Source organism: Lycium barbarum, chromosome 6 (genome assembly GCF_019175385.1).
Source record: "Lycium barbarum isolate Lr01 chromosome 6, ASM1917538v2, whole genome shotgun sequence".
Classification (NCBI taxonomy): domain Eukaryota; kingdom Viridiplantae; phylum Streptophyta; class Magnoliopsida; order Solanales; family Solanaceae; genus Lycium; species Lycium barbarum.
In genome coordinates, this window is record NC_083342.1 from 127,289,619 (window position 1) to 127,317,283 (window position 27,665).

At 37.3% G+C, this 27,665-nt stretch overlaps 2 protein-coding genes across 3 annotated transcripts; one reads left to right on the forward strand and one right to left on the reverse strand.

Annotated features, from left to right (window-relative positions):
• Window positions 1–10,325: 10,325 nt before the first annotated feature.
• On the forward strand, window positions 10,326–12,139 carry LOC132598767 (protein SODIUM POTASSIUM ROOT DEFECTIVE 2-like). Of its 2 annotated transcripts, none has more exons than XM_060311840.1 (3): window positions 10,326–10,860; window positions 10,933–11,008; window positions 11,727–12,139. In XM_060311840.1, the coding sequence occupies exons 1-3, from the start codon at window positions 10,483–10,485 to the stop codon at window positions 11,846–11,848; spliced, it is 576 nt and encodes a 191-aa protein (XP_060167823.1). In that variant the 5' UTR covers window positions 10,326–10,482; the 3' UTR covers window positions 11,849–12,139. The 2 variants fall into 2 exon arrangements, with proteins under 2 accessions (XP_060167823.1, XP_060167824.1); XM_060311841.1 differs by having other exon boundaries at window positions 10,330–10,860; window positions 11,730–12,139.
• Window positions 12,140–15,271: 3,132 nt separating this feature from the next.
• On the reverse strand, window positions 15,272–17,231 carry LOC132598768 (non-specific lipid transfer protein GPI-anchored 11-like). The gene is made up of 3 exons (XM_060311842.1): window positions 16,791–17,231; window positions 16,619–16,645; window positions 15,272–15,688 (listed from the first exon to the last, which is right to left on the reverse strand). Exons 1-3 carry the CDS (start codon window positions 17,140–17,142, stop codon window positions 15,513–15,515), a joined length of 555 nt encoding a protein of 184 aa, XP_060167825.1. The 5' UTR covers window positions 17,143–17,231; the 3' UTR covers window positions 15,272–15,512.
• Between the last annotated feature and the right edge of the window lie 10,434 nt (window positions 17,232–27,665).

The following is a 27,665-nucleotide window of genomic DNA, read 5'->3' on the forward strand; positions in this document are numbered from 1 at the left end:
ATGACATTATTTAGTGAACGAATTTTTCTTTCTGCTTTCCCATTTTGAGAGGATGTATGAGGACACGAAAGACGGAAAGACATCCCATTGGACGCACAAAACTCCGAATTGGCTATTAGTATATTCCCTCCCATTATCACATTGGACATTCTTGATAGGACGTTCAAATTGAGTAAGAATATGGGTCTTAAAATCCATGAATTTTGAGTAAACATCAGATTTTATAACCAAAGGGAAAGTCCACAAATAGTTGGTAAAATCATCCAAAAACAGAACATAATAACGATGGCCCATAGAATTCAAAATTGGAGAAGTCCATAAATCACTATGAATAATGTCAAATGGAAACAAAGTTTCGGAAATAGAACTAGCAAATGGCAACTTAACATGTTTACCAAGAACGCAAGAATGACAAATACTAGATGAACTAGAACTATTACATTCAATGCTTTTATTACGCCTAAGAAAATCCAAAATAGAAGCTCCCGGGTGGCCCAAACGATCATGCCAACGGGTAGAAGACAAGGCAGCAAAAGTCGACGGTGAATTGGTGGAAAATTTGAAGGTGGACAATGGATAGAGAGCACCCCTACTATTACATCTCATGAGAGCCATCCCCGTCTGGAAATCCTTCACAGAAAACCCATAAGGATCAAATTCAACACTCACATAGTTATCAGTAGTAAATTTACGAACCGATATCAAATTCTTTATGAGTTTTGGCGCATGAAGGACATTGTTTAACAATAAATGAGGGTCCGGGGGAGGCAATTTAGCATGATCACAACCTCGAATTGGAATTGAATTACCATTACCAACAACAATGCCAGTATTACGATTGCTCAAATTAAAATAAGACGAGAGAGTACCTTTTGTGGATGTCATATGGGACGTGGCGCCGGTATCCATATACCAATTCGAATCGGGTTGGTTCAACGTCATCGTGTGCATGGCCGATTCAATATCCGTCGGAGTCCATTGCGTCGGGGGGCACGCGGCTGCATATGCCTGCTGCTGTGGTCGCGAGCCCAAAATGCCAGGTTGGGCCAGCGACCTAGGGCCAGACGAAGAATATGGCGGCTGCCACTGCTGCTGTGGCCGAGCCCACTGCGTGGTAGGATACGGGCAAGGGGGAGCCCACTGAGGCATCCAACCCCACTGCCACGGTGAGGAGGGCTGTTGCCACTGCTGCTGGTCACCTGAGGGGCGTCCTCGACGGCGTCGGCTGCCACTGCCGCCGCTCGAACCACGGCCACCGCCGTTATTATTCCAGCCGCTAGAGCCGCGGTTTTTGTTGTTATTTTTGCCCCGATGATGGTGAGAACGACCAGAATTTTTCAGATGAGAAGAGTCATCAAAATCACGCTTGGAATTAGCCGCCATAGCCGCGGGCGAGTCATCGTGCATTTCAGCCAACGCCTTTTCCTCAAGGCACAAACTTAACCGAGCTTCGGGGAATGGTGGAAGAGGCTTACTTTGGCGGATGTAGGTACCCAAATTCTTGTATGCCTCTGGGAGTCCAGCCACCAGTTGGAGAACGAGGCGGTTGTCGGTCACCGGAGCCCCCACACTCTTAAGTTGATCGGCCAAGGTCTTGAGACGTTGGCAATACGCCGAAGCGTTTGGAAAATCCCGCATCTTGACATGAGAGAAATCATGTTCCAAAGAAACGGCACGGGAGTTTTTGTTGTCTTGAAAAAAATTACGGAGGCGATCCCAGGCCTCCTTTGCCGATAGGTCTTCTTCGATGATTGTATGCAATAAGTCCGTGGAGATGGTTGCATATACCCATTGAAGTACCGTGGCATCCAAAGTGGACCACAACTCCTTTTCGTCGTCGGTGGTAGGAGCCTTCTCCTTTCCGGTTGGCAGAATGTGGGAAAGGACACGGTGAGACCGGTCATAAAGTTTGAATAATTTGGCCCAAGCCGAATAATGATCCGTTTCCATCTCAAGAATGATTGGGATGTGATTCTTGATGTTGGAGACAGTCAAAACAGGATGGAACTTGGTGTCTGCCATTGATGGAAGGCAAGAAAAATGGACGGAAATCGAAGAAGAAGAAGAAGACGAAGAAGAAGAAGAAGAAGACGTCGGAAAAGTGGGTATAGGACGTCGGAGAATTAGGGCAGCGGAAGAGAAGGAAAAGAAACCCTAGTATCTGATACCATGAAAGAGATTAATTCCGTCCTCATTCTCATTGATTGAGTTGGTAAATATACCATAGTTACAATGTCCTATTAGGATACAAACTATACTAACCTAAAATAGAAGATTTACAAAATATTCTTTTACTACATATTTACACTATTTATCACTTTTCTCCTGGCTAGATGATGGAAAGAATGGGCCTAGGAGTAAGACTCTGGACCTAAAAAGTCATAATTTGTATATTTGGCACTAAGTTGATTCTTCTATGTACACTAGATGTTGATGCTCGTGAGTAAACCCGTCAACCGGTTCGGGTTAACCGGTTCAAACCGGTAACCGGACAGGTAAAATCGGAACCGGTTGAACGTCCGGTTAACCGTATATTAACTACCGGTTCCGGTTTCTATTTTTTTGGAACCGGAACCGGTTAAACTAGTAAAACTGAAACCGGACCGGTAAATCGGTCGAATTAATTTATTTATTTTTTAATTGTAGTCGTTGGGCTGCTAATTTGGACTGTTGGACAACGGTCCATTAATTTGGACCGTTGGGCAACGGTCCATTTGCAAAAATGGCCATTGCCAAACGGTCTCAAACCCATATTTTGCCCCCCTCAACCCCCCAAACTTTTTTTTTAACACTTTAACCCATCCCCCACCCTTATATAAACCCCTCTCCATTTTCATTTTAATCCACATCAATTCACTCTTCTCTTTCTCTCAAATCTCAATCTCTCAGTTATAGTTACTTTGCAACAATTAGCCACTTTAAATTTCTCTCAAATAAATATTATAAAGTCTTATTATAGTTTCAATTATTAATTTTGCAATTATAATATTGTTGGTGGAGTTGGTGATTTTGCAACAATCCGAAGTAGCTTTGGTGAATTTGCAATTCTAGCTGCCTTCACTTTGTTAGAAATCAGTCCGGCAATTTGGTACCTTCGTTCCAACTCTATCTTTATTTTTCGCAATTTAATTTACGCAATTTAATTCTAGCAATTTAATTTGTTGCAATTTATTTTCTTGTGATTTAAATCAATTCTATTTAATAATGGCGAAGAGATTTAGACGTGGTGCCGGTAGTAGTGATATTGTTATGGGTGGGCTTAATGAGGAAACATTTGTGGAAGAAACACCTAATTTAGGTATTGATGTTGGTGGAACGAATCCACTTTTAGGTCATGAGGCAATGCAACAACATTATACCGACACTTTTAATGAAATTGATGATGATGATGAAACACAAGCTCCTGAAAATCCCATAGGAGATACATGTCCTCCACAATCACATACACAAGACAAACCGCCTAGAACTCGTAAGCCAACCGCTAAAATTTGAAAATTTATCACTAAGGATAAGGAAAGCCAAACAGCTAAATGTACCCTATGTGGACAAGTATTTGCTTTTAGGCAAGAAACTAGTAAAGATGGTGGAACGGGTACATTAAATGGTCATATGAGAAAGAAACATATGGATGTTTGGGGAGAGCAAATGGGTTCAAATGTGGGGGATATCCAAATGAGGATAGACCCACGAATCGGTAAAAATTTTAAGTATGACAAGAAAAAAGAGCGTGTAGAAATAGCTAAAATGGTAGCTTATGATTGTTTACCATTTTCCTTTCCTTCGGGTATGGGGTTTGTTACTTACATTCAACGTTGTTATAATTCGTTATTTGAGGGTATTCCTAGAAGTACTTGTAGAGCGGATGTTATAGATTTGTATAAAAAATATAGATTTTATTTGCAACATGTATTTAATTCTTTAAATTGTAATGTTTCTCTTACCGCTGATTTGGGTCTTAGTCTTAACAAGTTAGATTTTTTTGCTATTACATGTCATTGGGTTGATGACAATTGGGTTATGCAAAAATGAATTATATCTTTTTTATATGATGAAGGAAAAGGTCGTCACGATGGAAAATTTTTAGCGGATTCAATGTCTACTATTATGAGATTTTTTAACATTTATAGAAAAGCACTTTGTATTGCTTTAGATAATGCTTCTAATAATACAAAGGCGATTGGTCTTTTAAAAAGAGAATTAAATCCTCCGCTAAAAAATATTTTTCATGTGAGATGTAGTTGTCACATTTTAAACTTAATTGTTAAAGATGATCTTCTGTGTTTTGACGATTCTATTCAAAAAGTTAGAGATACAGTTGTCTTTTTTTTTTTGTAATGCTAATAGGGGAAGACTTAGAGATTTTAAGAATTGTAGTGTGAAAAATAATCTTAGACCTAGAAAAATTCAAGTAGAAATTGAGACTAGGTGGAACTACACTTACATTATGCTACAACCAGCATATGAGTATAGGATTCCCATACAACAAGTTCACAACAAATATAATATTAATAATGATGATTGGTTAAATTTTACGCATTTGGAAGATGTTAAGGAATGTGTTGAACTCTTATAAATTTTTTATAATACAACTCTTGCTTTTTCTAAACAATTCTATCCCACGGTAACCGGAATTTTAGCCCACTTAGCGGAAATAACTAGAGTTTTACAAGAGTATAAATATAAACCCAGTTATCAAGCAGCTATTTTTGATATGATAAAAAAATATAAGAAGTATTTTTTTCCTATCCCAACTTTATTTATATTGGGTTCTCTTTTAAATCCTTGTTTAAAAGTGTCTTATACTAGAGCATTGGTCGGTCAAATTTATACATTTTTAGAAATTGAAGAGGGAGTTCAACCATCTTTAGCTGAAGCCGAACTCGCTATTGATGACGAGTTTAGAAAAGTTTTTACTCATTATTCTAATTTGAAAGAACATGCTACACCCGTTGCTCCACGCCCTACTACTTCTCAAAGTAGCAAAAAGGGCTTGTCGGGTTTGTCGCATTTAAAAGTTTTATATTCACAGCTAACTCCTTCTTGTAGTGCAAACTTTGATGAATATAACTTTTATTTGGTGCAGCCACACGTAGATATCAAGGAACTAGATGAGTTGGACGTCTTAGCATGGTGGAAGAAATACAAAGCAAGTCATCCGATACTCTCAAGAATGCCTCGAGATATCCTTACGGTTCAAGTATCAACCGTGGCTTCGGAGAGTGCATTTAGCCAAGGAAGACAACAAATTGGAGACCATAGACACTCATTATCCGGCTTTAGCTTGCAAGTACTAGTGTGCATTCGCGATTGGATTAGATCGGAGCGACGCAACCAAAACTTAGAAGCGGAGGAAGGCGAAGAGGAAGAGATTGAAGATTTGATAGCAAGTGGACCGGACCAAATGGAAGACTTTAAAGATATCTCCATGGCCGAATATGATATGGGAGAAATTAACCAAATGATTGAGAATTGGTGATTTTATTATTCTACTATTTCTTTGCAACTCATGTATTATTTGCAAGTTAAAAAAAAACTACAACTTGCAAATAAATGTTATCCAATAATGAATAAAATATATGACTCATTGAGCTTTCTTCTATTTACTTGTGTTCATATTTTTACTTATATTAAGTTAGGAATATACCTAAAATATACTAAGAATATACTTATAATATACATTTACTTAAATTAAAAACTAGAAAGTTATATACTTGAAAAATAACTAAAATATACTAAGAATATACTTATAACTATATATAGTATACGTATAACGTAAACATACATACATACATATATATATATGTATGTATGTAAGTTATATAACCTAAGTATATTCATATATATAAGTATATTCTTACTATATTTTAGGTATATGCAGTATAACTTAAGCATATAACTTAATATATATATATATATATATATATATATATATGGCTCTTCCGACTAAAGCGAAAAAGGGGTGAGAGTTGATAAAAATTAAGCTATAAATAACTTAAGTTATAAGTATATATAGTATACTTAAACATATATATATATATAAGTTATTGATATATATAAGTATATTCTTACTATATTTTAGGTATATGTAATATAACTTAAGCATATAACTATATATATATATACACGTATATGCTGTATTGTTGACTTGCTGTTAGCCTGTTAGTCAGTAAATATATAAACTTTACTTATAAACTTATATAACATATGTAAATATACCTACAATATACTAATAAATACTGTAATATATATATATATACTATACAAAAAAAAAAAGAGGTTTTGGACGTGTTTGAACTGGACCGGTTCCGATTTCGAGTTTTTAACTGGTAAACCGGAACCGGCCGGTTTGTTAACCGGTTACCGGTCCAGTCCTGTTCAAACCGGTTAACAGGTTTACCCGTGAGGCCTAATATAAGCTAACGACAAACATAATATTAGTATGACAATATTTTCGTTCGAAGAAGTACGTACAAGAAATTATTTGGTTTCATTTCATCTCAAAGTTTTTGTTCCGTTGAAATCTTTACATTCTACTGGTCCTAACCAAAACTTTAGTAGTAGAATTTAATAAAGTAACATAACTTATTATGTTTTAATTATGAGAACATTCATTTCTTAAGTTGTAAAGCACTAAGAATCTAACATTCTATCTGTTTTTTTTACTATCGCTTAATGCTATAAATTTATTAGGTTTGCAAAGATATATATTTGCTTCTTAGATTGAATTGTATTTTATACAACAATCGTGAGTCATTATACATTATTTTCCTGAAGATCAATCATTTCTTATTTACCATTCACAAATAAAAATTAGAAAGTTCAGCGCATAATTCAAATGCATAATTTATCTCGACAGATAGCAGAAAAGTTGTTGACATGATACAATATTTGCTTTTGTTCTTATTTCATAATTACAATGATATATTGTTAATAAGTACTTTTATCATTTATATCAATTTACTGAAAATATTATTGTGTAGTCTCACATCATAAATGTATTTTCTTTAAAATTTAATTTAAAATTCTACTAAAGTTTATGTTATATAGTTACGCATCAAATTAATTTTTTGACCCATATATTTTTCTTTTATTTCAAAATTTGTTCTTATTAATGTTAATTGGTTATATAATTTCTCAAATTGCAATTATGTTATTCATTATTTTGTCAGCTTTTTAAATAAAAATTCGCTTGAATCTTTTACTTATATTACTAATAAGCTGTATGTTCAAAACACGATTAATATAACACTATGGTTTGTGCTCCGTATCGAAAACTTTATTATATTAATGTTTGCTACGAATACAAGGTTCGCAAATATTTATTAATACTTTTTAAAAGAGAAGACTTGTTTAAAAGGAAATTATTTTCCCCTCTTTGAGACAAAATAATAGCAATATTTAAGCATCAGTTGATAACTTGAATTTTAATTCAATTAATTTAAAGGTGTAAAATATTCTATTGTTATTGTATGTAGATTGGACCTAAACAATACTTATTATCAAATTTTGATTTGGATAATTCTAAAATTAAATCAAATTTACATTAGTTGAAATTATTAAATTAATTTTACATGTTTAAAATGAAACAAAGTAGAAATTTTATTTTCTATTTAAACGAAGAACTACTGTTTTTTAATTTTTGGTGAATATTCTTGGTTTAGCTCATTTTACTTGTCGTGTTGTCTTTTGCATTTTTTTTAAGGAAATGTCATTTAGAATTATAATTTGACTAATTTACCTTATTTATTATTTGATCTCCATTTAATATGATTTTTTTCTTTTACGACATTAATCTCTTTTCACATTTATTAGAGTAAGAATAAAAATGAAAAAGTAATTAAATTCTATCTTATTTTAAAATATAAATATTTTAAGTATATTTATTTTAGTAAACATAACAAATAAATGACATGGCGGAATAGCAAATACAACAGTTAAATATCTAGATTAGATCTCAAGCTAATATAAGAAAAGAAATGAAATTGTATGGTTTGACTACTTAACCTTTTGAAGAAAAGCAATAATATGGGGTCCACATTTTTTGTTGTACAATGATTTCACTTGCTCCCACTAATAGGTTGATACGCATGTGGCAATGAATCCCCTATTATTGACTTAATGGGGATAGGTGGACGACGAAACCACCCCAAACTCATGTTTTTATAATAGTTAAAAAATGTATATCATAGATCAGTTTGAGAGTGTTTTATTTGTGCGCATGTGTTAATCTTAAGCCAACCAATAAATGTTCATGAAGTTTTAAGCATGGGTTGTTATCACACATAATTTTCATCTGTCTTTAGGACCACCCAAAGGAAATCGTGTCTGACTCTTCATCTGACTTTGGGGTACTTCAATGCCAAGAACCCCTCAGTAAAGAAGCAAAGTGGTGTAGTAGTAATTTTGGTAGAAACAAGCAGTAATGTTGGGTATCACTTAATCAATACATAGATGTATTTGGTGCTCAAAAGTGTTATGCAGCAGCCTTTCCTAAAAAGCTTCCATGAGCTCGTTTTGTCTTTAGCATTCATCATGAGTAAAAACTTCATACCATGTAATTAAAAGCACTTCAACTAAGGTATTTTCCTTTCCATAGTTTAGGACAAAATAAAGTAGATCGAAGAGGTATTACTAGGAAAATATTCCAGAACATTAATGAAGAAAAAGAAGAGAATGTAGGTAGGCAGGTGGTTCTACAATTTAATGTGATAGCTAAGTGCAAATGTGCAATAGTTAAGCATTTGTTGCTGTTAGAGGAAGGGGAAGGTTTAGAACTTGAAATGAGAGAGAGAGTGCTAAACTACCAAGTTATGGCAATGAATTAAGAGGGTGAAACAGAGCTTCACATGGCATTGCACAATCATGATAAATTAATGCAGCAGATCATCAACGATTGTGATAGATTGGCAAGTTCCTCTCTTCTTAACTACAGGTCTCGGGTTCGAGCCATTGGATTGGAGTCACCTTTACTCCTTTAGTAGGGCGTGCTTTACTATTCCAAGTGGAACTTTCAGATGCGAATTTAGATTAATCTAATCAAAATAGTTACCAAACATCGGGTGAGATTAATAGCATAAAAAGGGAAGATAAATTGATGCAGCTAAGAGGATGGTGTGATTATAGGAGGTTATGTGTTTTGCTTTTTCATGTTAATAACTTTTATTTATTATGGACAGTTACCTATAACTATCAACTGCATAAGAAGCTGTTTACATTATCAGTGTATAGATGGACTTGTCGCACATATCACATCTGCTTTATATCCAACTATGACAATTTAAAAGCTACAAACAATCCAAACTAAATATATTAAAATTTCACTAGGTCAAGTTAATGACTCCTTAAGGACTCGGCTGTTTTTTAATACCAAATTTCTGCACACAGATTTGAGATGGCACTTGGTACTATTCTTGGGCTCCATTCACAGGAATCCCAACAAAATTTCAATATCTGACTTTGAATACTTTTGCTCCCTGTGGACAGCAACAAGAAAAAGTTCCAACTCTGAAGCTACTGATCAGTTGTACACTTGTACTGTATTTGCTAAAAATCTTGACCCTTACTGCTACTCTTCTGTTATCATCTCTGATTCATTTGACTATCCAAATTCAAAGCTTATTATATATCCCTCCTACCTTTTTTAGGAGTAGTAAATTTGTTTCTACCAATCATCATCATAATAGTAAAAGTGAGAATAAGTTGTTTTAAATACTGAAGTGCTTCACTGAGAAGAGTAGACACTATCTTTCATGAGTCTTTCAGGGCTAAATTAATTTGGCTGACCAATTAATGTTTGAGACAATTCATTTTTCCCTCATATCCGAACATGACTTAACAATAATATAAAAGTTTCAAGTCTGATGCACTGATAGTATAAAAAATATTTATATGATCAGGTCACTTATATGGTTGAGATGTGTTTTGCTAACTAGTTGGTGGTCTTGATCAGTGGCGGAGCCAGGAATTAGGCGAAGGGTGTGCAAATTTTCTTCTCACTTATGTTAAGTGTGTACAAAATTAAATATATACTCATAATAGCAAACATTTAACCTATATATACCGTGTAATTTTTTGGCGAAGTGTGCACCTGACCACCTTTCCCCTAAGGTGGCTCCGCCCATGGTCCTGATAGTTTAGGTAGAAAACTTTATAGTTAATAACCTAGTAAATTCAATACTAGTTACTACCTAACTTCCTATAACATGTTACATTACACTAATAATGTTAAAAGTCTTCACACTATCCCTATTAGCTACCCCGTACATAACTTGCATTCATTATAGAAATACTGTGGAATATGCAACTCTGTCACTAGCAAGTACTAAAGCCCCACTGGTTGTTAAGTCATAAAGAGAAGCATTCCTTCTCCACTCTCCTCACTTCATTTTATCCATCTTTTATATAGTACCATATATTTTTCACAACCTCAAAAACTTTGTCCCTACAAGAAAACACATATTCATACAGAAAGAAAGCTAAGATATGAACTACAAGAAATTAGGAGGGTGCAGTAAGATGAGAGGATTTATGTGCCAGCCTGAAGTGTCAACTGCAGTGTGCATGAACTGTGATTCAAGGTCAGTTATCGTGCCGGTGGCCCGGCGTAGAATGTTGATGGAAGAACATGCAAAATTAATTAACAACTACTCCAAATGTACTAGGTTAGGGGATGTACCTCGTACACTTGGTTCTATGCCTATTACTGCTAATGCTACTACTATAAGTAGGAGATCAAGAAATGCTGCTGATGCTGTTGGTTCCTCTGTTTCCTCTGTTCCTGTTTTGACTATTTCTAAGAGAGATCAAGAAAATGGTTCCCAAATTGTTCCTTCACTACCCTCATCAGATAACTCCTTCCAGGTTACATTTTTTTTTTCTTTTTTATAATCTTAAAAGCACTTTATATTTACTCATTGTGAAAATACTATGCAGGTAGTTGTGATGAGAGTGTCACTTCATTGTCAAGGCTGTGCTGGTAAAGTGAAGAAACATCTCTCAAAGATGGAAGGTACATTACATATTTGATATTTCTACTAGCTATTTTTGCTAACTCTGTTTCCCCTGTTTTTTTCTCTCCTACTTGATAATTGGATTTTGGAAAATGGAAAAGTCAGTTAAGAAAATATATTACTGCAGTTTCATATAAAAATTAAAAGATTAGATATCATCAGGGAAAAAAGAACACAACATATTTTCCTTTTTCACACTGTCAAATTGTAATTTTTCTTGTCTTTTTGTTTTTCTTTGCATTTGGAGGTAAGTCATAAATTGCAGCTAGAAACAGGAGAGAATTATTAATTATTTCACCAGAAAGATCACGAGCCAATGAGTGTTCTTCAATGATTTCAACTTGATGCACAAGATTTGCCATTTTCCATGATACATTTTGGAAAAAGTTGCACAAATTTGCATGCCTTGCACTTTCAAAATTTCTTTTACTTGGCGAATCTAACTTTATTATTATATAAGACTGATCATGAAAAAGATTCATATAATCAACCCTATTCATCTAAGATTGAGACTCAATTGGTAATATTTTAATATTTTTCTCTCAAAGTAGTGGGAGTTTGAGCTATCATGATTCATGTCCACTAATGATCATACTAAATTTTAATCCGTCAAAGGATTAGAGTTTCATGATTGCAATTTTTGACTTTCTTTTGCCCAAACCATAGTTCTTACAATATTATAGAAGGGGAATTTTGACTATGGGTTTATTTAATTAGCAGGGGTGACATCTTTTAGCATAGACTTGGATAGCAAAAGGGTAACAGTGATGGGACACGTGTCACCAGTTGGTGTGTTGGAAAGCATATCGAAAGTGAAAAGAGCTGAATTTTGGCCCTGAATATTTGTTGAAGAAGAAGCAGAAGACAAGTGTATTGCCTAAAAGTGACCAAACAATATTGTTTTTGATTTGATCATTGCATGAACATGAACAGAAAAGAAAGACTTATTAAAGAAGTAGCCAAACAGAAACCTCGAAAGTGTTTTTGGCATTTGCTTTCTATTTAGGTAGTGTCTGTTTTAAATTCTATGGTCCCATCAATCCTCATTGATGAAAAGGGCTGCTGTGCAAAATTGTTAACTATCATCATGTGAACAATGCCAGTACTGATGCTGATTTCCTTGTCCCATATATAGCTTGAGCCTTCTTCTTTTTATATGTATTTTTATGTCTACTATTCCCCAAATTAAGCCTATTGTCACCTATTCTTCTCAAGGTAAAAACGATCATTTTAATCAATTAAACAGGAACCTTTTCTAAGTTTTGGACGTATTGAGTCTCTTTCCATTCCATACTTTTTCCTATCAATTTATATGTACAATAGACCGCCCTTCGCGGACCCCACATATAGCGGGAGCTTAGTGCCGGGCTGTCCTTTTTTTTTTTTCATTTTTTGGTAATATGTAGTGATTTACTAATTGGTGTTTCGTACTTGAATTATCTCCAGACACAACTTCTCCAGTGGCTTACCTAACTTTGTAAAACAATCAAAAATTCTATGTCCAATCAAATACACAAAAGTATACTGTCTCAGTCCTCTGGTACCTGATTAGTGGATGGATGTTAACGTTTCAATCTTACAGTGGCAAGGGAACTTAGGAAACATGTTCTGTAAAAATTATCTTTTGTCATTCCACATCCACTCTCACATGAACCAGTCAGTCCATTTCTATGCGAAATAAATGTGCCATAACTACTGAGTCTCATCGTAATATATATTTCATAAATATGCTAAATAAACTGATTGCTATATCAGAACATACTTTGCTTTCTACATTCTTCCCTCTTTAAGGATTTGAAAGCAGCCCATCTCTTCTTCCTGTTTCCACATTATAGGAAGGTCCATTTGCCTGTGCCAGTATTCATCATAAGACATTATCAGTTTAACACTCCTATACTCAAGACATATATTGATCCACAATTGGTGTTATTTGCCTCACATTTTAGCACTTTCATCGTCTTTTGCAGTATTAATTCTAGTGATTGTTCTTATGTTGGTGTGTGTGTGTGATGCCTCGATTTATCTTGCTTCCCTTACAATCAGTGGCTGACCTAGAATTTTTACCAAGTGAGTTCAATATATAAGAAATATATAAATAACATTGTATATACTAATATATTTTTTAAAAATAGATTAAATATACATGTATATACAATGTTATTTTTCAACGAAGTGGGTTCATATGAACCCACTTGAAACCACATAGGACCGCCCCTGCTTACAATTTGAGGGATCCGGCTCCTCTCCATTTCTTGTTGTCTTCATTTCCCCAAGTTTACTTGGATGGATGACGCATGTCCCGTGTTAACATCTATATTTACTTAATTAGAATTGGGTGTCAACCATAGTTTAATAAATATTTCCATAAATATATTTCCCCCGATTAGATTTAGCAATCCCACACATATTGCAGCAACTCCCCAATTGGAATGAACTACATTTCAAGTCCCTCCATTACCTTTTAAATACTATCTTAAACGAGTCTGTATTATAAGTTAACTAGCAATAAGTCAATAACACATCCACTTGCCTGATCACTAGTGAGTAAATGAACTTTTACTAACTACAGTTAACAAAAGCCACCTAATCATTTCGTCCAGGCAAAGCTTGGGCTGTTTTCTACACTGCGTGGGCTTCTTCCGCCTCCTTGTCCAATGGTGCATATCTTAACCAATATGCTTGAGCCTTGAGCATATGATCCACTTGTGAAATTTATAGACTTGTCACATGCCAATTTTAACAAGTGGTCATGCTTATAGAGTTTGTATTAGGCCCCGGTGCATTTTGATTAAAATCCATGTGTCCAGCTACTTGAGAGTTTCTATTCAATCATCAAACACATTAGTGGGAAGGTGCATCCTATGCAAAAACATCTCCCTACACGCTTGTTCAGATCCACATTGAGACTCAAAACCTCGTAAACTCTACATTCTCCCTTCTTCCCTTGACCACTAAGCAAGTAATATTCATTTGATTACAAGGACAAAAGTATAATCTCGAGATAGCATCCTATGATTACTAATCTGGGAATAAAATAATCAAAACTTTTCTCTCGAAGTCCTTTCTAAAATAATCAGATAGTTGGCTACATTAATTTTCACCTTATTAATAATCAGATGATTGGCTACATGAATTTTCACTTTATTGGTGAGGATTCAAATCCCTACGTTATAATCTCTTTCCCATTTCCCCTTCCCCTATCCTCTCTATAATAAAAAAATAATTTAAAAAAAATGTCAAGGTGAACAAAAAAAAGAGTTTATCCAATTTAAAACGAACACATATTTTATTTTATATTATATTTCGTATATTTCATTTTTGGTCCACTAAACCAAACATTTACCAATGAAATTATATACACCAAATACCTTATCGTTATTCAGAGCCCGTTTGGATTGGCTTACAGCTTAAAGCTATTTGCAGCTTATAAGCTGAAAAAAATAAGTTGAGGTAGTCCAACTTATTTTTTTTGGCTTATAAGCTGCTTTAGATAAACTAAGTCAAATGGGTCCAATTATTTTTTTGAGCTTATTTTAAGCATAAAATGACTTTAAGCTGGCCAGCCAAACACTCAAAAAAGCTGAAAACAGCTTATAAGCCAACTTATAAGCCAACTTATAAGCCAATCCAAACGGGCTGTCAATCCCTATATCATGATTCCCACAGTAGAACCTTGGGCCGACTTTTTTTTGCAAACCAAACGACCGTAATCTACTTTCTTACACAAATTCACGCAATTCCTTTCTCTAGATATTTAAAATGTTGAACACACGCTAGAATCCAAGACTCAGAGCCAATACTGCAATGGTAATCCTGACCCTTGTCTTGAGTAAACTGCCAAGGCCCAAACATGAAAAAGTATCCTGACAGTATGACACTTCAGTGAAACATACAGTGAACACACCATAAAGTGTTGTCAATCTCCACAAGCAAAGAAAAGGAACTGTAAACTTTTACTGACACACAGGAAAAATCAAGCAAAAAGAGTACCAAAATTCAGTGGCAAACATAAACGATAAGAGCCTGTAAAACCCCACACAAGAAAGAAAAGGAACAGTGAACTTTCACCATACACGTTACTGACATAAAAGATAAGTCGAAAAAAAATTAAGAGAGAAGGGAAATATACAAACATAAAAGTAAATATCTCGCTCACCTTGAATAAGGTGGAACAGTAAAAACAACTCCATTAATCTATATTGCTAGTAGCGTCCAATCTACCTGGACATTTGTAAAAGCTAATTTCTTTTAGGCAATAATAATAAACGAAAACCAATTTATATTTAAATGGAGCGAGAAGTAAACATTGAAAAGAGATATCATCCAAATAAGAACCTCATAGGAAAACAAGTGACACTGCAGTGGCATCCCTATTTACGCTGGTCTCACAAATTGACCTACCTCTACTATAGAATTAGAGTACACCCAACTAGCAAAGTTCAATGACAAAACATCACAACAAATCTGTGCTGCTCTAACGCAAAACGTGTTACTAAAATGTGCTTAGAACGAACAGAAAAGTGCAACGACTGCGGTGAGAACCAATTGCCCAACGGATAGAGCAAGTGTAGTAGAGTCGGAGCTTCCTGGAGATGGCACTGGAGCAGCCTCATTCACACCCTCAGCGGTGGTTGGAGCACCTGCCGACATGGTTGGTGATCCAGCAATTGGAGAAAGACCTGTAACAGCAAATAGACAAACTAAATCCAATGCCTTTTTTTTTTAGATAGGGGTTGCAACATCCTCATGGTTTCACATACAACTCCATAACAAAAATTAAAAGAAAATCCTAATCAAACTTTTGACAAGAGAACTTAAGTTCACTAGCCTTTTAAGGAAATAAATTTTTAGAAGGATTCAATGAGAATCCCACTCATTAAAGATCCACATAACAAAAGAGGAATACAAGACATCAAAAAACTGGTAGAGGAAGTAGCTTCTGGGATAAGTGAGGTCACAATATGCAAGAAAAATACCTTCCTTGCACGTACCGACTTTTAGCCAAAAGAAAACGCAAAACAAGTTAAAAAGAATCACGTGTAGCAAGAACCAAAACAAATTCCCATCAAATTCCGAAAATATACATATGTAGAGTTCCTCAAGGATCAAGCATGCCTACCAACCAAATATGGCATAGCATAATCACGTGTGGATTTTTCTTCCAACGGCCACTGTGATCTAATTCAGAATATATCAGTTAAGCATAACAGTCAAATTAACTAGGTGATCACATTATGTCAGTTCTGTTTGTTTCAGTTTATTAGCTTTTCAGTGTTCCAACAACCAAAAATGGATTATTGATGAACTTAATCTTTATCCTCATCTTTATCCATCCACATCTCCAAAATAGAATGAGATTCTTTTTTATATTTGAGAATCGGATTGCAGGGTAATCAACTAGAAGTCCAGATCTAGGGATTATTCCTTCACACTCATCAGAATAACTACTTCTTTGTTTTTCATGTCTACAAATACTTAAGAATGTAATGTCATATTTTAATCAATCTTAAAGAAGCAACAAAAAACATTTAACCCAAACAAAAAGACCACAGTCGAACCGACATAAAAAAGAACTATAAAAAATTTATATACGCCAGATCTGTACGTACCAGGAGCCGCTCCACTGTCAGGACTCACTGTACAAATACAAAACAAAACAAAGTATTAATTAAATCTCCAATTATATTAACTATTACTCCAAGTTCTTAACCATAAACAACAGCATGTGATAAGGAAACTGTTTTTGCTATGAAAAAAAATAATATTATAAGGAAAACTCACATCCACAGTTACTAACAGAAGGAGCAGAGACATGGCAGGCAGCAGGAAGAGCCATAGCTTTAGTAACATTAAGAACAACACCCAACTGAGCACTATTCTTAAAACCTTCACAAAGACACTCTGCATCAGTTTTCAACACCATTTTCAGGCCTGAACAGCAAGTACCTTCTGGTTTCTTTTCTGTACTTCCATTTGTTACAAAAGATAAACAGTCAGCCAAGTTTAGTACTAGGTTGTTACAGTCTACTGCAGGTGCAGGGGCTGAGTGAGATGCTGATTCTACACTTGTAAAAGAAAAAACACATATTGTAACAAGGCAAAATAGTGCAAATGAGTTTGTTTTGGAAGACATATTTTTGAGGAAAAAGGTGTGGGGGGTTTGAGGAATGGAGAGAGTTTTGGGAAGTTTTGTACTTTTGGATTTGTAGAATGAAGAGGAAAGGTTGGAATGAGTGAGGGTATAAATTGAGTAAAAAGAGAATGAGTCGGGTTTGGTTCGGGTCGGGTTGTGGCGCAAATATGGAAGGACACGTGTTTGGAGAATCCTAAATTAAGGTGTCCTCTTCTGCTAAACTCCAGGGGTAAATGAGACGGTTCGGTCGGTTATTTTTAAAAAATGATACCATTCCAATTTTTTAGTTATTTTATTTTATATAACTAAAATTAGACTTTTCAAAATCGTCCCATTATTTAGGTTTTTCTTCGATATCGGTACGGTTCGGTTAATTTTCGGTTATTTTAATTTTAAAGTGTCACCTAAAAATGCACCATTATTAAAATGTAACGACGCAGGCCTCCACAAACCTAGTTGTAGCACACCATCAAATAAAACTTCTATTTATTTCTTCTAAAATATTTAATGTAAAAGCTATTAAAAAACTACACAAAGTAATTAAACTGAAATGTGTTATATCAAGTAGCAAGACAACAACGATAGCATCATCACGACATGAATCCCTAACTGATTGACCACGGAGAAGAGTAACTTGCCAAAGACAACAATGTTGATCAGTTGAGCTAAAACAAACATCACCTTATAGGACACAGAAACCACAAGTTGAATTTGATACATATATGTCCAATGGCCAAAATTCTTTTTTATATTTATAACTTATAAAATATATTTTATATATTCAATTTAACATATTTGTAATATATAAAATATATTTCATACATGTAAAGCTATTCGGTTCGGGATTTTTTCGGTTTTTTTAATAAATTAAAAAGACCACCCTAATTGTTCGAGACGGTTTTAAGCTTAAATAAAAAATCATTGTTTTATTGAAAAAACACTATAAATCGGTTCGGTATGGTTAGGTTCGATCGCTTCGGTTGGTTTTTCATATTTTTTTTTGACACCCCTATTGAACCATATTAAATGTCTTACCTTTTATTTTATTTTCCTCTCCTTTTTTGTGTGCTGGTTTTCTTTTAATTCCTGTTGAAAACAAAAATCTTTTAATTTCTCCCGAACAAAGTTTTGCGAGCTTGTCATATGTACTACTTCCGTCTCAAATTATTTGTTGTTTTTCATTTTAGACCCTTATTAAAAAATAGTATTATTTAAGAGGAGTATTTGACCGACTTATCCTTATTTATGTCTTAGTTTTAATTTCTCTCTCCATTAAACGTTTACTCCCCATTAATAACAAAATTCGACCCAGGTTAAAATGGGAAAGTATAATTAATTATGCCTTGGACTCTTAAAACAATAAATAAATTGAGACTGACTATTTTTAGTAACCACGACAAATAATTTGAGATGGAGGGATTAGAACTAGTACTCTCTCCATCCATTTTTACTTGTCCGCGATATTAAAAATAGATGTCAACATTTACTTGTCCAGTTTGAAAAATTAAAAAATAATTTATCATTTCATGCCTATTTTACCTTTGTCACTTATTCTTGGATTGTAAACTTTAAGGATGATTAATGGCTTCACAGCATCTAAAGTATGTTTTATTGATTTCATTCTATTTATTGTATACGGTAAAAACCGGATATATGCAAGACCAGTGAGACCTGGGACCGGAGATAAAAAGAGACTGGCATGGTCACCGAGTCTGCCCTTAGAACTGATGGAATTGCACCGGCTACGGCTGACCTGAGAAAAGTGAAGCAAATCTGTTTGGTCCGATATCTCCGAACCAAACTCCGCATCATAGCCAGTCTGATTTCTCCATGAGCAAGTTGATCGTGGCCGTTAGTCCGGTTTCTCCATGACCGAGTTGATCGTGGCCGTTAGTCCGGTTGATCAGTTACAAAATTGTCACGCGTCAAGACCGTTCTACCACATTGTACTGCCAATCATACGAGTGTCAGATCGTACGGCCCAACCTTATCCTTTTAGGGTTTTCTTTATTCTAAAAGGGCTTTATATTGTATGCAAGGCCCATAAGGCAAAACTATAAATATGGGGCATTTCCCTACTTTGAAGGGTTAGCTTTTTAGAATCTAGAGCATTGTAATAGCAAATCAAAATATTATTTCTCTCTTTAGTCCGAATCTGTGGAGTATTATTGTTTAGCTTCACTCTTTTAATATCACTTTACTTAATCGTCCATAGCAACATATGCAATGTATTTATCCAAGTTATTAACGCATATATTCATATCTACAAACCATTGTACACGAATCCATATATTCCCTCAAAAACCAAAATAGATTAAAGTTTGTCCACATATCCTATACCTCACTTACAAATTCAATTTATTACCTAATTTCGGGGTAAACAGTTTGGCGTCCACCGTAGGGCTAGGATAATAGTGGTCTTTTAATATTTGGCTTCTCTTTCTTACCCGTTAAGACTCAAGAATCTTTTGTTCATCTCTGTGGAAACGGACTTAAATGGCAAGAAGTGGACAATCTGGTCACGTCAACAACAACGAGATTGTGGCCGAAAATGAGAACAGTGGGCTACGTGGCTTACCAGCAGATCCCATCAACCCAAACTCCGTTGATTCGAGGGAGGGCCTCAACCGGCAGAACACCGTGAACCAGGAGAATTCCGCCCAGCCGGCTACTCATCCCTTAAATACTTACAATTCAATTACTTTGTCCCGGCACAAGGCCGGAAAGTGCCAGACACCCCGGATGATATTAACTTACGTTTAATTTTTGAAATGTTGCAGGAACAGAGAGCAGCTATTGCCGAGCAAGGAGTCGCAATAGCCCAGTTACAAAGCAAAAATGATGAAACGGTCCCAGAGAGGACGAAAGGTGTTCCTCCGAACCCAGAAGGGACGAAACACAGTTGATCGAGAGTGATGGGTCCGGAGCTGGTTCGTCCACCGAGGTTTTGAGAATGCTCGAAACATTGGCGAAGCGGGTAGACTCAACTGAGAAGAGGGTGGAAACATATAACTCTCGGGTGGACTAGATTCCAAGGGCTCCGCCTATTCTGAAAGGACCGATTCGAAGAAGTACATTCAAAGGCCTTTTCCTCCGAGTGCGGCTCCGAAATTGATCCTGAAGAGGTTCAAAATGCCGGATATCTAGAAATACGACGGCACGACGGACTCGCAGGAACACGTGACTTCATACACCTGTGCCATAAAAGGTAATGACGTCGAAGAGGATGAAATTGAATCCGTGTTGTTGAAAAAGTTTGAGAAAACTCTGTCGAAGGGAGCATTGACTTGGTATGACCATCTGCCCGAGCATTCGATCACTGCTTTCGAAATGCTTGCGGATGCGTTCATAAAAGCTCATACCGGTGCCAAAAAGGTGCAGGCCCGTAAGACGGCTATTTTCCGTATAGCCCAAAGGGATGATGAGTTATTACATTAATTTTTCAACCGGTTCCAAAGGGAACGGATGGAGCTCCCTCCGATTCCGGAGGAATGGGCTGCGCAAGCTTTTACCAAAGGGCTCAATCCTCGAAGCTCAACGGCCTCATTCAAGCTAAAAGAAAACTTGTTGGAATACGAGGCTGTGACCTGGGTTGATGTTCATAACAGGTATGAATCAAAGATCCGGGTAGAGGATGACCAACTTAAGCTCCCCCGGGACCTGTAAATATGAGCAAAAGCTCTGAGAGATCAAGAAAAAATTTCGAGCCGGAGTCAAGACCATCCAGGGAAAAGTATAGGCCGTACTCTCATTCAGAAAAGCCAAACTTTAGGTCGGAAAAATCGAGGGTTGGTCCCAGCTAATTCTCCGGTCGGGGAGATAAACGGACCAAGCGGCCATCAAACAGTCGAGGTCTGTCATTTAGAAGTGATGCTGGGAGCTCGGCTACCAACAGAGACCTTCCGAGGATATCAGAGAACAACCTAGGAATCAATACCTCGGATCTTGTCTCGGCCATAGGCCGTATCGCAGAAGCAAGATGGCCGAGACTATTGAGATCAGATCCCGATCAACGGGACCCGAACGTGACATGTGAATACTACGGAACCCATGGGCACAGAACTGAATATTGTCGCCAGTTGAGAGAGGAGGTGGCCCGGTTATTGAAAAATGGTCACCTTCGTGAATTCCTGAGTGAGCGAGCTAAAGGCCACTACGAGGAAAGGGAGTCAAACAAACGAGTTGAACCGGTGGAACCTCAGCATATAATCAAATTGATAATCGTGGGTATGGATGCACCTCGAGGCCCGGTGATGAAATGGACAAAGGTTTCTATGGTACGTGAGAAGCGCAGCCGGGATTACATGCCCGAAGGTTCCATCTCATTCAGCAACGAGGATGCAGAAGGCATCATTCAACCGCACAATGATGCTTTAGTAATTTCTATTCTTATTTTCAAGTCACAAGTCAAGGGTATTTTGGTTGACCCAGGAAGCTCAGCCAATATCATCCGGTGGAGAGTGGTCGAACAACTGAGACTACTCGATCAGATCGTACCTATGGCTCGAGTACTTAGTGGGTTTAATATGGTGAGTGAAACCACGAAGGGGGAGATTTCTTTGCCGGTCAATATTGACGACACCATTCAGCAGACGAAGTTCTATGTCATCGTTGATGGCACTATTCAGCAGACGGTGTTCTATGTCATCGAAAGAGAGATGAAGTATAATGCTTTGCTCGGTAGACCATGGATACATAGCATGAGGGCTGTCCCATCGACATTACATCAGCTGCTAAAATTCCCCACATCAGAGTGGGTAAAAACCATCCGAGGAGAACAGCCCGCTGCGAGAGAGATGTTTGCGGTCGAGGAAGCGCCACTCATTCCTAAAAAATCGAATCCGAAAGATGACGGACCAATCGGTGGCGAGGACTCTAAATAGCAACTAAAGTGTACGGGTTCTACAACGGAGCAGCAGGAGTCGGACCCAGGGTATGAAGAAGATGATTTCGGTGTACCTAGGTCTTTCGTCTTACCGGATGACTCGGATGCAACCGAATCTACAGTGGAGGAGTTGGAGCAAGTCGTCTTGTTTGAATATCTACCGGATAGAAAGGTAACCTGGGCACGGTGTTAACCTCGGAGCTCAGGAATAAGCTCATTAAGTTTCTTCAAGCTAATGCCGATTGCTTCGCATGGTCCCATATAGATATGACAGGTGTGCCACCGGAAGTAACAACTCACAAGCTCAGCCTCGACGGGAGATTTCCCCCGGTGAAGCAGAAACGGCGGCCTATGGCAGAACCGAAGCACGCCTTCGTAAAGGATAAGATAACAAAGCTTTTGAAAATAGGCTCTATTCGGGAGGTAAAATACCCGGATTGGCTGGCTAACGTAGTGGTGGTGCCGAAAAAAGGTAATAAATTTAGAATGTGCGTTGATTATAAGGATTTAAACAAAGTATGTCCGAAAGATTCATTTTCGATGCCTCACATCGATAGAATGATCGATGCGACGGCCGGGCATGAGATGTTGAGTTTTCTCGAAGCTTACTACGGGTATAATCAAATCCGGATGCACCCGGAGGATCAATAGAAAACATCCTTTATTACCCGGTACGGGACTTACTGTTACAATGTCATGCCCTTCGGATTAAAAAATGCTGGTGCAACTTACCAACGCCTAGTTAATGGGATGTTCGAAGAACAGATAGGAAAAACAATGGAAGTTTATATTGATGACATGGTTGTCAAGTCCCTGGAAACAGAGGACCATTTAAAACATTTGCAGGAAACCTTCGATGTGCTCCGTAAATACAACATGAAGCTTAACCCGGAGAAATGTGCCTTCGGTGTCCGGTCGGGCAAGTTCTTGGGTTTCATGGTGTCCAACCGAGGGATTGAAATTAACCCGGACAAGATCAAAGCAATCGAGGATATTGAGGTGGTAAATAACGTCAAAGGAGTGCAAAGACTCACCGGAAGGATAGGAGCGCTGAGTCGGTTCATATCGAGGTCTTCGGATAAAAGGCACCGTTTTTTCTCCTTATTAAGGAAGAAGAATGACTTCGTCTGGACACTAGAATGCCAAAAAACATTGCAAGAGTTGAAAAGGTACTTGTCCAGCCCACCTCTACTGCACACACCGAAAGCGGACAAACAGTTGTTTCTCTATCTTACCGTATCCGAGGCAGTAGTAAGTGGTGTTTTGGTTCGAGAAGAATCAGGTACGCAATTCCCTATATATTATGTAAGTAGAACTTTAGGGGATGCTGAGACCCGTTATCCCCTCCTTGAAAAGTTAGCATTGGCATTGGTAAGTGCTTCTAGAAAATTCAAACCCTACTTTCAATGCTATTCGATATGTGTAGTGACTACTTACCCTCTAAAGAACATCATGCATAAACCGGAGTTGTCAGGTAGATTAACTAAATGGGCCGTAGAGATTAGCGGATATGATGTCGAATATAAGCCTCGGACGGCCATCAAGTCCCAGATCTTGGCCGATTTTGTAGCAGACTTCACCCCGGCAATGGTCCTCGAGGTTGAGAAAGAACTTCAGCTAACCTCGGGAAAGGCTTCGGGTATTTGGTCGTTACACACGGACGGGGCCTCGAATCTCAAAGGTTCCGGGCTAGGAATCGTCCTTAGAACTCCCGTCGGGGATACCATTCGACAATCCATTAGAATTATTAAACTGACTAACAATGAAACCGAGTATGAGGATATGATTGCAGGTTTGGAATTAGCTCGGAGTATGGCGGCCGAAATAGTCGAAGCAAAATGTGACTATCTCTTGGTCGTTAACCAGGTGAATGGCGTCTTCGAGGTCAAGGATGAACGAATGCAAAGGTATTTGGAAAAAATCCAAGTGATACTACACCGATTTAGAGAATGGACCATGAAGCATGTACGCAGGGAGCAGAACAGCGAGGCTGATGCATTGGCCAATTTCGGCTTTTCAGTCGAAGGGGAAGAAATTAACCCCGGCACCATGGTACAATTAATGAATTCGGCGATAGAAATCGGGCATGCTGAAATAAACACGATAGGTATAACATGGGATTGGCGCAATAAGTACATCGACTACTTGCGAGATGGAAAGCTCATGAGTGACCCAAAAGAATCACGGTCGCTAAGGACAAAAGCTGCACGGTTCTGCTTAGTAGACGGCCAATTGTATCGGTGATCTTTATTTGGGCCCCTGGCCAAGTGTTTTGGTCCCGGAGAAACCGATTATGTGTTGAGAGAGATACACGAGGGGACCTGCGGTAATCACTCAGGTGCAGAAGCTTTAGTTCGAAAAATCATCAGGTCCGGTTATTACTAGAACCGAATGGAGGAAGATTCAAAAGATTTTGTCCGGAAATGCGATGGGTGTCAAAGACATGCCCCAATGATTCACCAACCGGGGGAGTTGCTACACTCGGTGATGTCACCTTGCCCCTTCATGAAGTGGGGAATGGACATTGTTGGTCCACTGCCATGGGCACCAGGTAAGACCCGTTTTATTTTGTTTATGACTGACTATTTCTCTAAATGGGTTGAAGCGCAGGCCTTCGAAAAGATTAGAGAAGGAGGTTATTGACTTCATATGGGACCACATCATCTGTCGTTTCGGCATCTCGGCCGAGATAACTTATGATAACGGTCCTCAGTTCGTTGGCAGCAAAGTCAATGATTTCCTTGAAGGATTGAAGATCAAGAAAATTGTATCAACTTCATATCACCCAAGTACAAACGGACAGGCAGAATCCACAAATAAAACAATAATTCAAAATCTAAGAAAAAGTCTTGAAACATCGAAGCATCGCTGGAGGAAGGTGCTCCCGGAGGTATTATGAGCTTATAGAACCACAGCAAAATCAAGCACGGGAGAAACATCTTTCTCGTTGGTCTACGAGGCTGATGATTTTTCGAACTAAAGCTTCTGCACCAAACCTTTAGAAACTATCGGACCAATCTGGGCCAAAGTTATATCCAAAATAACTGGATCGATTGGGGGGTCGATCTTGAGTGTAAAAGGATAGGTGTAAACGTACAGGAAGTCCTCCCGATGATCGGTGATCGATTCATCGGGTCCGGGGGCAAACACTTGCACCGGACGGTTGTCACACCCCATTTTAACCGCGGGGGTTAAAGTAGAAGTATGACATATTGGAGATTCCTGTTTTTGTTGTTTTTAAGGAGTCGCCACCTAATTATTTACGGTGAATTAGGACACCTAAAGTTAATCACTCAGGTGCAGAAGCTTTAGTTCAAAAAATCATCAGGTCCGGTTATTACTAGAACCGAATGGAGGAAGATTCAAAAGATTTTGTCCGGAAATGCGATGGGTGTCAAAGACATGTCCCAATGATTCACCAACCGGGGGAGTTGCTACACTCGGTGATGTCACCTTGCCCCTTCATGAAGTGGGGAATGGACATTGTTGGTCCACTGCCATGGGCACCAGGTAAGACCCGTTTTATTTTGTTTATGACTGACTATTTCTCTAAATGGGTTGAAGCGCAGGCCTTCGAAAATATTAGAGAAGGAGGTTATTGACTTCATATGGGACCGCATCATCTGTCGTTTCGGCATCTCGGCCGAGATAACTTATGATAACGGTCCTCAGTTCATTGGCAGCAAAGTCAATGATTTCCTTGAAGGATTGAAGATCAAGAAAATTGTATCAACTCCATATCACCCAAGTACAAACGGACAGGCAGAATCCACAAATAAAACAATAATTCAAAATCTAAGGAAAAGTCTTGAAACATCGAAGCATCGCTGGAGGAAGGTGCTCCCGGAGGTATTATGAGCTTATAGAACCACAGCAAAATCAAGCACGGGAGAAACATCTTTCTCGTTGGTCTACGAGGCTGATGATTTTTCGAACTAAAGCTTCTGCACCAAACCTTTAGAAACTATCGGACCAATCTGGGCCAAAGTTATATCCAAAATAACTGGATCGATTGGGGGGTCGATCTTGAGTGTAAAAGGATAGGTGTAAACGTACAGGAAGTCCTCCCGATGATCGGTGATCGATTCATCGGGTCCGGGGGCAAACACTTGCACCGGACGGTTGTCACACCCCATTTTAACCGCGGGGGTTAAAGTAGAAGTATGACATATTGGAGATTCCTGTTTTTGTTGTTTTTAAGGAGTCGCCACCTAATTATTTACGGTGAATTAGGACACCTAAAGTTAATTAAAGTAATTATCTAAAATTGATTTTAAAGTCTACGAAACTAAAAAATCTGAGTAAGGGTTCAATTAGTCTAAAGGGAAGGTATTAGGCATCCTTTAAGACCCATTAACAATGGTTAACCAACAGAACTTATGATTAGTTAGACTAAGTGTAAATATTGTAAACTTTATAAATGTGACTAAAGTTATAGATAGACATGTAAGAATGCTATTTAAAAGAGGACTTGTAGAAAAATAATTATTTGTATAAAAGAAGATTTTGAGTGCTATTTAAAAGTACTTACAAAAGACTATTAGTTCAATATAGACTATGTAAGAATTATTTTACCAAATGTATGTTTCAAACGTTGAAAAAGAGCTAAAGTGAAAAAGTTATCTACAGAACTAGCTTGCCTTTTTATTTCTCAAAATAAGCTAACATTAGTGTATAATTTCTGATGTTTTGAAAAAAAAAATATATGTTTATGTGAATGGTTTTGAAGTCGGATTTAGTAATTTTTTATATTAAACTCCATTGGTTCAATCATACATTTAAAAGTTAGTCACACGCTAATCTCAAACCATTGTATCATGTATCAAGAATATCAAACATGCACCCAACGAAATCATTCAAAACACAAAGTCAAACAAAATAATAAGCAGAGTAAAGAGTTGAAAATTTAAAAGAGAAAAGGGAATCGCCATAGGCAGCCTTAAGCGAATTCCATTGTTTTCTTGTTGTGGATGAAATTGAGGAATAAAGAGCGCGTTGACTCCATGCACGGATAATGTATTAATGCCGAGTCTCAATTTGAAACTCCGTTTTGAGTGAGTCCCGAATTAAGACTCCGTTTACTCCCATGTGTACATGCAAAAGGAAAATATAATAAGGATTAGAGTCGTACGTAACTGTTAAATAAGGTAAAAACATATATGATGTTAAACTTCCAAATACACATATTGATAGTAGACATAAAGAAAGTCGCAACAAATTTTAGCCCAGACCATAACAATGTTTGGCTTCAAATGCAGTAGATAATATTCCCAAATACGCAGCGACTGTTTGGTCAAAAATGCAATATAAAATCTGCCTGAATACAACAGTTACTTGGTCCCAATCTGCCTAGAGTGCAGTAGCCATAGCAGCAAGTATTTTGCTCTTAATGTTGTCTCAAAAGTGTCACATCTTGCAGCCACAAGACACAGCAATGCTTTGGCCGAAACGTGCAGCCACTGGCAGCCTTAGAGTGCCGTAGATAACCCATAAAAAATGCTCAAAACGGTAGCAAATTAATTCGACTAAAGGGGTAGCAACGAGGGAGACTCAAATGCAGCAACAAGGTAGCTAACACTACAACAGTTCATGACCATAAGTAAAGCGAGAAAAATGGCTAAAAGGTAACATTTTATGG